Below are 11,205 nucleotides of genomic sequence, written 5' to 3'. Positions count from 1 at the left end.
CATTTGTGCTTCATACAATCATAGGGTCATAGATACAGAGCTAGAAGGAATTTCAGACACCATTTATCCCAACCCCCTCACTTTACAGATGAGGAAATTGAGGCTCAAAGAGGTTACGTGAGTTGTTCAAGATCACACAGGTTTTAAGCAGCAGAGATGAAAACTGAACTAAGATCCTCTTGCCCTTTCCAACCCTGCTCTACATCAATATTTACAAGCTTTGGTTAATTATGTTGTCATTGAATTGTTTCAGTTGTGTCTGACTCTTCGTGATCCCTTTTGGGATTTTCTTGGGAAAGATGCTGGAGTACTTTACCACTTCCTTCTCCAGTTCATTTTACATATGAGGTAACTGAGGCAAGCAGGATTAAGTGACTTGCCCAGGGTCACAAAGCTGGCAAGGATCTGAAGCTGGATTTGAATTCATAAAGATGAATCTTCCTGATTCCAAGCCCAGTTGTTCTATCCACTGTACCACATAGCTGCCCCCATGGTTAACTATACATATAAGAAAAGTTGATTTCACATATTTGTTACTATCAAATAGTTTTATTCTTTCCCACCCCCCTTTAGTGGAGAAGAGAGGCACTTGAAACTGGTTATATATAGCTTATAAAGAGAGCTTTCGGTAGTTTTACAGGGAACAGGAAAAGATACCTAATGTGTTATTCCAGCAGAAATATATACCTGTATTTTGCAAATTAACTTTTAATTAAAAAGAATTAAAACAATATACAAAATGACAATGACAGACCAAGACTTTAGCTTAGTCCTTCAAGATACTGTATTTAAAAACACATATAAATTTTCTATGAAATTTTTACTATAGGACAACCAACCCTATGGGCCTGCTCAACATTAAGAGAACAGAAATAAAAAAAACAATATTTGGTAAATACAGATCAGTAGCCATTCAGTTACTGAATCTATTTATTACATTTGATATAAAATGTATTGCCTGCAGGAGTTCAATAATAAAAACAAAAGATCATGTAAAAATGTCATGACTTGGTTGATCCTGGAGAACTACTCAGAGAGAAGAGATGAGCTATAACACATTAAGCTCAGACTTCACTGTGGTCACTGAATTTGCTCAGATTCTGAAACAAAAGAAATAGCAATGAACAATTACAGTCAGCATCACAATGGAAACAGCTACCAAACACAAGTTCTGCCAAGAAAATGAAATGAAAAATTCTATTTCTCTCTCAGTAGGTCCACACTCTTATTCCTGTGGAGATCAGAAGAGCAGATACCCAGGGAACTGAATGGTATTGCAGGTAAAGGGAAAGGAGGCCAAAGATGAAAGAGTGTCTGCCAGATTCCTAACACATGTACAAATAGAGGGGGTTTTAGAAACCGTGTCACACAAACCTTTCATTTTTCAGATGCGGAAAACCAGGTAGATTAAATAACGATAAATCAATGTTATTCAAGAAATACATGAGTGGGATTCAAACTAAGGTGCAACTCCAGGACTCTTTCTCAGTCTACTAAGATGAAATCACAATGTACTAGGTTACAAGGATCTCAATTATTACTCAAGCCAGGGTGGATGGGATTTGCAACATCTGGTACGTTTAAAGGTATAGTCCCAAGAAATAACCATGTTCGTACAGAACATGTATATAATAGTTACCATATATATATATATATATATATATATATATATATATTGTGTGTGCACAAACACACACATATATACATATATTGTGTGTTTTGGGGGGGGGGAGTTTGGAAGTAGAAGTGAACTAGTAGGAGAATGAAAGTCATATTTAGAGTTTGGCATTCATATATTGGCCAACCCAAGAAAAAGCATTCAATTTAAACAAAAGGTATGGAATTTTGCATCTTATAAGCACATAATAAATATGATTAGATCTTATGGATTGGGGAAACCATTATTAAACACTAGACTCTAAACACCTAGGAGAGGGATTATACTCAGAAAAGTTATCTGAAATACATATCTTCATTAGTTTTTGAGATGCAAATAATACCTGTGAGCAAATCCCAAAATGTGATTATTTAGCATATTCTACAAATATCCTAGTCTCCCCTTTAAGTCTCACCTTATTTAAATGGATGGCACCAATTGCAGCAGATACTGATTCAAAGAAAATATGTTTATCTGACTCTAGGTGTCCACAATATTGCACTGCTTTTTTCAAGGAAGCTGAAACAGAGGATGAATATTAAATTTCATGTGATAAATACCTCCAGTATCAAAGTAAATCTATTTTTCAAGGATTAAGACTTACTTACCTGTGCAATTTGCTAACAAGAAGTCGATATTTTGGCTTTTGAAATCCATGTAAACCTAGATGGACAAAAGTAAAATATGTCAGTCAACTCAGTGAGGAGGAAGATGGTTTGGAAAAGTTACTATCGGCGTGACTATGGGAAAGTCACTTCACTTCTCAACAACTTAAATCTCTTTATTTGTAAAAGGAGGGAAAATGAGAAAGCTGGACTATATAGCTCTAATTTATGATTCTAAATGTATTTATGAAATTGCACCACTAGAGGGAGTCATTGTATATTCCTCTCCTACACAGTAATCCATTTTACCAAAGAGACTTAAGCAGAAAAGGACTAGCTTTAATCAAACAAGACATTTATCACTTCTCTAACTATATTTTTCTTACTTCAGTGTTTTCCCTTTTTAACAGAAAACAGCATTTTCTGTAAACAAAATCAAAAGATTGCCTATATTCTATATTTTCAATCAAAGTTAAATATTTCTGCTCTACTCTATCTCTTCTGGAAGCACCAAGAAAACACAAAGAAAACTAAATGATGTAAGCTGCAGAGATTTAAAATTTTACTAATTTGACTGATTTATTTGAGCATCAGGAAGGATACATGAAGAAAACTAAATTTAAATTGCAAGTATCTAAAATTCAACTAATCTTGCCTGATTTATTTGATAAACTGAGGCTTAAAAGAAAAAACCTAGATAACCAACCTAGGTAGTTAGGTTGGTTCCCTTTTAATTGTTTCACACATTTGTACTCAGTAGAAAAACCTCATTTCTACTTCTGAGTTTCATTACATGATCACCAGAGAACAATTGGAAAAAGGAAAATTATAAGCAGGTTAAAAACAGTACTGAAATTCCCATTGGATTTGAAAATGTGAATTCCTTGAAAGAAGAGACTTCCTTACTTTCCTGTTTCTATCCTGGGTGCAAGAATATATTTGTATTATGTTTCCTGCAGGAGTCCATATAAGGCATTTAATAAATGGTTACTGACTGATAGATTCAATCCTACTCAAAATTAAAACCAGATTTGGATACTTTTGAGGAAAAGGCAGTGTGGTAGAAAGAATTTTGAACTTGAAATGAGAGAGCCTTAGGTTTTAATCCTCATTCAGACACATTATAGAATCCTGGACAAGTCTCTGAAGTTCTCTTATTTCCTCTGTAATATAAGCATATAGCTGCAATATCCATTTCACAGAGTAATTGCAAGTATTAAATAATGTGTAGAAAACCTTCTAAATATCTTAAGAGCTATGTAGGAGTTAGCCTAATTCATTGAAAACAGTGTTGGAACAAAATTTAAATATTTCCTTCCTTTCTTCCTTTCTCCTTTCCTTCCTTCCTTCCTTCTTTCCTTGCTTCCTTTGCTTCTCTTATCCTTTCTTAAGTACCAATGGACACCATGTAACCAAAGCTGATATAAAGTTTAGCTAAGTTGATCATTGAAATAGAAAGATTTAAAAGCTATCTTTTACTCATGTGGAGAAATATTGATTAGAAAGAGATCAACTAAACTCTGTCTTGGGACCGGTGAATAAATACCTACTAAATTTGTAAGGTGACAAAGACAAATTCAAGCCGATGTTTGGATGTTTGGTTTTTCATTAAATCCAATGAAGCATGAGAACAGAGTTACAGCTGGTTTATGGCTTTTGATAAACATACTCTCTACCTCAGTGACCTCCCTGATACCCCACATAGATGACTAAGTAGAGGTCATATCATGTTTCCCAGCCAACAGCTCTGAGAAGTAGTGTTTCTGAACCTGTAAATTACTTAAGAAACAGTTGAATGAATTAAAAAGTGGAGAGTTCAGAAGAAAAAAATTTCCCTTTTCATTTGGGTCACTCTTTTTGACAAAGCCTGGAATGGTGGAACATAAGGACTTATGTTTTCTTTATGAGTTGTTACTCAGTATCTTCCTTACTTAGGATTATATTATCCCATGCTTACAAAGGAAACAAGCAGATAAATCGTTTAGAGTGATATCATAGAGCAAATCAATGTTAATAATAGTGTGGAGTCACTGCCTTTTCTCTAGTTTAGACTGAGAATAAAGATGAAAATAGATCAAACCACACTTTATTGAAGTGGTTTCTGCCCTCTTGACAAATGAATTTGATCATGAGAATGACTGACTCAATCAACTGTACAGAAGTTCCCCATTAATACAAAGGATTTTTTTTTTATTGCTGTTTTTAAGTTTTCATTGAAAATCACTGTAGCTGTAAACACACACAGAAGTACATCCTCAACAATTATACTTAGGAAATACATATATTTATGAATAATATTTATCTACCTAAATACGATCATATTTATTAGTGAATATTTATTCTACAATGCCTGAAAACTCCATTCTAGATGTTTTGGAAGACACAGAAGACACAATAGTTTTTGCTCTTGTGAAGCTTACAGTCTTGAAGACAGCTACACTATTTTGAAAATGTCTGTTACTCCAAACTGTTTATGGAATTCTTCTTTTAAAAATCCTATACTCTATGTTCTGCAAGAGCAGGGTAACCTTTCGGCTTCTTAGCAATTCCAAAGTCTACTTTTCAACTCCTAGTACAGTAGTATAAATCATGTTAGGAAGCAGCTTTATAATTTGAATTTCCCACAATACTGAAGAGAGAGAGAGAAGTTCAAAGATTATCTAGTATCTTTTTAAAAATAATCAATTATTAATATCGAGGAGAGTCCTAAGTGGGGTAATTAGAAAAAGATTTTGTATATGAGCTATTCTTTGAAATAAATTAGAGATTCTGGGTCTGAACATATTATTCCTGTCTTAGGAAGGGGGGTAGAATTCTTCAGAAGTTTCCTTTTTACTGTTTTGGATAAGATACAAATGATTCTGTTTGGCATTTAAAGCCTTTCTTGATCTAAGCCCAGAGAAAATCTTTCCAAGCTGATAATATATCACTAACTCTCTTTAGCCAAAATGGCCACGTTATTCCCTATCCATGACCATCTAATTCCTATCACCCTATTTTTGGACAGCTTACCTCCCATTCCTGCAATGTTCTCCTTCTTCCTGAATCACTGAGCTCCCTCCAAAATGTCATTCCCACTTATCCCAGTTTTTTATCTTTCCCCCATTTCCATCCCTTCACTGTGTCTCAAGGTCATATATATTACTTTTGCTGCATTTCCCTATATTTTACTAAGCTATGAAAATGTTGCTTTCCCCCCTTAAAAGGTAAAATCCTTGAGGGTGGATTCTAATTTTTGTATTTTTATCATCAAATAGCAGTGTAAGGTATGATTAGGCACTTACTAAATGTTTATTAATTCATTCCTTAAGGAGTAGATGAGGAGAGAGTATCTTCCAGATTTGGGGAAACACCTCAGCAAAGGCATAGAAGTAGAAAATGGAACATCAAGTCCAGAGAATGAATCACAGGCCAGTTTGACTAGATTGAAGAATTAACATGAAATATAACTGGAAAGGTCATTGGGAGGCTTTCAATATCACGGTTTTGTACTTTATTCTAGAAATAATAGATAGTCACTGAAGATTTTTAAGCAGGGAAATGACAAAACAGTAATGAGAGGTTTGAAACTATATTATATGATTGACTTGCTTAAGATCACACAACTAATAAGATTAGGATAAGAAACCAGATCTTGAGACTTCATCCAAGTCTATGGATTCTCTATTATACTATCATCACATTGTTGCTCTTGTTCAGTTCTCATACCCTTACATGTCAGTACTCTGTCCAAAGGAATATAAATTTTGATCACTTATACTTCTCAAGGTATCTTGGGGTTTGAGGGATAGATTTTTTTCTTCCCTATATATTTATTTTTATCATTTTTTACAACTGAGAAAACTTTTATTAGTTTTTTTTATGTAGTTTTATTTATGAGCTCTGGAAACATAGCTCTGAAAAAAAGGTTTTAATTCAAATGATTATTTGACTATGTCTTTAAACCCAAATAATTCCAGCTCTCACTAATTGACCTATAATAGACAAAATTCCAAGCCTCACTCGATCACTGTTTGGGTTTTGATGGCTCAGAGTGTAAGTAGCAGTTGTTTCTGTTCTGGACAGAAATTCTGAGGCTGTTCCCTTCCCTGGCTGATTATTTTGTGAAGGAAAGTAAACCATCTTTTATCTCAATTCTTACTTAGCCTTTAACTACTTAATGGGAATTGCCTGACACAAATTGTGACCTAAAAAAGACCTGAGCTTAAAAAAGGCCAAGATCTCCCAATGCATCCTGCATCATTGTCAGTCATCCTGACATATGTTTTGCCACTGGATTCTGATAACTTTGGAGGACAGCATGGGGACTTATGGCTTTGCACAGCTCTTGTTTCACTTAAATCCAATTCACTTGCAAGTCAAAGCATCAACCTCCTGATGTCATTGGTCTTCTTCAAAAACAAAGGACGAACAATAATAACAATGATGCCTGACTCTTTAAGACTCTTTTTGGGATTTCTTGGCAAAGAAATTTGTGGTTTGTGGTTTGTGATTTGTTTCTCCAGCTCATTTTTTCAGCTAAGGAAACTGAGGCAAACAGGGTTGAGTGACTCCCAGGGTTAGACAACTATTAAGTATCTGAAGTCAAATTTGAATTCAGGTCTTATTGTCTCCAGACATAGCACTCTCTCCACTGTGCCAGCTAGTTGCCCACACTTTCAGCATAGGTTTCTACCATAGGTGCCCCCAAGGTCCACTGAGCCTAAGATTTTATTACATTAATAGCACAAATAGGAAGAATATTTGACCTACACGGAACTTAAAGTCAGCTGACTTTAAGCTTATGAAACCAAATTGAGTATGACCACTTAAACTCAATGAATGTATTTATTATAAACAGTAATCCTCTTTGCCTACTATTGTAGTTGTTACTACTAATAATAATAGCAGTGAACTCACAAATAACTCACAAATAACTTGTGAGTTGGCTAGTTCCAGTATTATTTAACCTCATTTTACAAATAAGGTTGAGAAAATGGAGGCCCAAAGACATTCAATGACTTGTCTATGATCACACAGCTAAATTAGAATTGTCATTTGTATAGGACTTCAGGGTTCTAAAGTATTTTAAATATAATATAAAATTCATCTAAACAACAGGCTTTTAGGTAGGTAGAATGAGTAGTGTTATCCTCATTTTGCAAGAAGGAAACTGGAGGACTTAGCTTTTTTACTTCTAGACCTCCAACCATGAGATCTTGATTGGTGGGCATGACATTATTGGCCCCCTGAAGCAGGCCAAATGCTCCGGAGATGCTTTACTTTTCTCCTCTGCCATCTAAACCTAAGAGAGGAAATATGGTATAGTAGAGAGAAGGCAAACCTTGGATTTGAGTCCTCCTCTGACAAAGGCTGACCATATTACCATGTACAAGTCATTTAAACTCTCAGGACTTCAATATAATACTCTAATACTATATATTATGGAGTTACCAATCTGTACCAGTGGAGAAAATTTCCTGTTCAAGATTTCCCACATTTACAAAAGCACAGAAATAGACTCTGTTCCAAAAGAAATGTATGTATATTTGAATATATGTGGGCATATCAGCACCATTATCTTGCTACTCCTATCAGGAAGGAAGATAAGCATAACACAGTCAAACTGAATAAAATACATAATGTAATGATGACCTCTAATTACTCTTTTTTTCATAGGAAGATTATGTTTCCATGGCATATGGAAGAAGAAACAATCAGCCCAAATTCATCATTTTTATGCTTTTGAAGCAAAGGGCTAAGAGGTACAAATCCACTTTACCCATCCAGAACAGACTTCCCCCTCAGTTTAGGAAAAAGAAAAGGATGCTTGGGAGAACATTCAAATTTGAAATAAATTACTTAAATACCTGAACAAGTGTAGAAACTCCAGTATAATCAAAGAAAGTCAATCCAATGCAATCCAGTATCACAGAACATTTTTCATTAGGATATGGTTGTGGGGTTTCTCCTAAAGAAAGGACAAAGATAAAATCTGATGAGAATTTCCAAAGAAAAAAGTTTCCAATTTTCTAGAGTCCCAAGGAAATGATCTAACATGTAATAATAATTTGCATTATTAAATTTCTAAGGTACTCTCATGTGCCTTTTATAATGAGTACCAAGAAAATTAAAAGGTATGAAAGATAAAGGGGTTCACAGTTTCAGACATAATCTTTTTTTGTTCTATCGTATACATGGGAGTTTTAGTTGGTATATGTTAGATTTGTTAAGATGGAGGCATCTACTTACCCTAGTGGACATAGCACTGGAATCAGGGAGATCTCAGCTCAAATTCTGCCTCATATTCTTTCTTACTAATTGTGTGACTCTAGACAAAGTCACTTTATTTCTACTTGCCTCAGTTTTCTCATCTGAGATGATATTTGTTAAACATTTTTGTTTTAAAGAGATCAAATTGGAACTCATCTTTTTGACCCCAGGTCCAACATTCTATGTGCTATGCCACCTAGTCTAAATAATTATAAGATTATAATAAGCATAGTTAAAGAATGTTATAATTATCCTATTATAATTATATTGTGCCATATAAGTGTATATTATTTTAATATATAACTATATATAACACATGGTTATATATTCTTTTAACATGTAACTATGTAGTTATGATGTGGGAAATATTCCTATCTTTGATTCCCAAGCCCTTCTAGTGAATGTAATTACCCTTTGACTCACAAATCCTGGTCCCTTTGAATTCCAATAGAAGATCGGGACCTGTCCCAGCCCCATCCGGATCTGAGCCAACTTTGGGGCTACACCCAAAAGCCCCTCGAGCTAAGTCTCCTATTATAAAAAGACCATACTGGAAATCCCTCTTTGCAGAGATTCCAAACATGCCCTGTGAGGGCCCTCTGTCCACTGGACCCTCTGTCCAGTGCCCTCCTTATCTCTACCTTCACCTATCTCCTACTTCCAAACCCAATAATAAACCTCTTTTATCAATCTAGCTCTCGGGCTAATAAATGCTTTTATTGGGGATTCGCCACTACTAGACCTCATTTACCGCCGTATTCTTGCGCCGAATCCAAGGCGGTTGCAGGGGAGCTCTGACTCCCTGTACCCCAAACCTGCCACTAGACCTTAACTAAACCCTAATTTCATTTAGGTACCCCAAATCTAGACCTCAACAGTTACATATTATTTTAATATATAATTACATAAAATACATGGCTATATATTATTTTAATATGTAACTATATATTGCTATATATATAATTATATATAATACATGGTTATATCTTATTTTAATATATAATACATCTCCATCCTCACTTCCTTTCTCTATTCCTCTCCCTCTTTTCCTCCTTCTCTTTCTCCTCTCCCTCTCTACCCTCTTTTTCTCTCTCTCTCCCTCCCTTTCTCTATCCCTCCTTACCTCTTATCCTCTCTCTGCCCACAAAGGATCTCAGATCCTTACCTACAGATGCTCTTAAAAGCATTTATTTTTCTCTTTTGTACCTCTGAACCCTTCTAAAATATCTTGGAGTTTAATGGCTAGATTTCCTTCTTAAGGACAATGCCTTAAACCAAAACCAATCTGATTCTCATAGGCCACCAGGGGTTCTAGGCCAAGACCCTGTAGGTCATTGTTTGGGTCTAATTGACTCAGATTGAATATAAATAGCAATCATTTCTCCTCTTACCAGAAACCCTGAGGGTCTTCCCCTCCCAGATTCACTTATTTAGATTTCTTTAGATAAGGTGAAAGAGGAGATTCTTTGCCTCAATTGCTATCTAGCCTAAATCACTGAATGGAAGTGGCCTCAGTCAGACTGAGACCTGTAGAAGACCTTAGCTTAAAAAGACCAAGATCTCCCACTGCTTTAGGGCCATCTCCAAGTCCTCCTGATCTATACCTGGCCATTGGACCTAGATGGCTCTGGAGGGAAAGGTGAGGAAAGTTACCTTGCACCTCCCATAGATTTGGGAAAGATTCCTAACTTTGATTCCCAAACCTCTCTAGTGAATGTAATTATCCTTTGACTCACAAATCCTGGTCCCTTTGAATTCCAATAGAAGATCCTGACCGTCCCACCCCCATCCAGATCTGAGCCAACTTTGGGGCTATACCCAAAAGCCCCTCAAGCTAAGTCTCCTATTATAAAAAGGCCACGCTGGGAACCCTTCTTTGCAGAGATTCCAAACATGGTCGCCATGTGAGGACCCTTTGTCCACTAGACCCTCTGTCCAGTACCCTCCTTATCTCTACCTTCACCTATCTCCTACTTCCAAACCCAATAATAAACCTCTTTTATCAATCTAGCTCTCGGGCTAATAAATGCTTTTATTGGGGACTCATGCTGCTTCTAGACCTCATTTCCTTGCACCGAATCCAGGGAGGTTGCAGAGGAGCTGTTTGACTTCCTGTATCCAAAACCTGCCACTAGACCTCAACTAAACCCTAATTTAATTTACGTACCCCAAATCTAGACCTCAACACTATCTCATTTAAATCTAATTCATTTGCATGTCATGATGTCATCTCCCTGAAGTCATGTTCCTCTTGGAGAACAAAGAACAAAACAACAATATAATTATACATAATATAAATTTGAATATATATTATAAATTTAGTATAATCATTTAAAATTATCTATAAACATAATAGTAGAAATACAATTATATTATGGTATATAAAAACTCTGGGTTTTCAAAGCAATAAAGGGCAAGCTCTTAATTTAAAAGATCTCCCCAGGTGACTAATATTTTTGGTACCAACTTACGTAATAATGACAAAAACTACCATTCACATAGCATCTACTATGTACTAGACACAGTGCTAAATTCTGTACAATATTTCATTCTCATAATCACCATGGGAAGTGGATACTACATTTTACAGAAACTGAGGCAGAGACCTTATCTACCCAGTATCCCAGCAATAAATAAATTTTGAGATGAGATACAAACTCTGGTCTCTCTGACTCTAGGCCTACTGTTCCT

The 11,205-nt window shown here is 35.5% G+C and overlaps 1 protein-coding gene across 4 annotated transcripts in view; it reads right to left on the bottom strand.

Moving 5' to 3' along the window:
* Nucleotides 1-916: 916 nt before the first annotated feature.
* The window catches only part of SLC26A7 (solute carrier family 26 member 7), a 193,306-nt gene continuing 183,017 nt past the window's right edge, over nt 917-11,205 (bottom strand). For all 4 annotated transcript variants that reach the window (XM_031946971.1, XM_031946973.1, XM_031946972.1 and 1 more), the window contains 4 exons: nt 8,112-8,212; nt 2,266-2,320; nt 2,073-2,176; nt 917-1,100 (listed from right to left, as the gene is read on the bottom strand). In XM_031946971.1, coding sequence (XP_031802831.1) covers nt 1,065-1,100; nt 2,073-2,176; nt 2,266-2,320; nt 8,112-8,212 — 296 coding nt within the window. In that variant the 3' untranslated portion in view covers nt 917-1,064. The remainder of the gene's footprint in view (nt 1,101-2,072; nt 2,177-2,265; nt 2,321-8,111; nt 8,213-11,205) is intronic.

The sequence above is a fragment of the Sarcophilus harrisii genome, chromosome 1 (assembly GCF_902635505.1).
Source record: "Sarcophilus harrisii chromosome 1, mSarHar1.11, whole genome shotgun sequence".
NCBI classification, from domain to species: Eukaryota; Metazoa; Chordata; class Mammalia; order Dasyuromorphia; family Dasyuridae; genus Sarcophilus; species Sarcophilus harrisii.
This window is presented reverse-complemented; position numbering and strand designations above follow the sequence as displayed.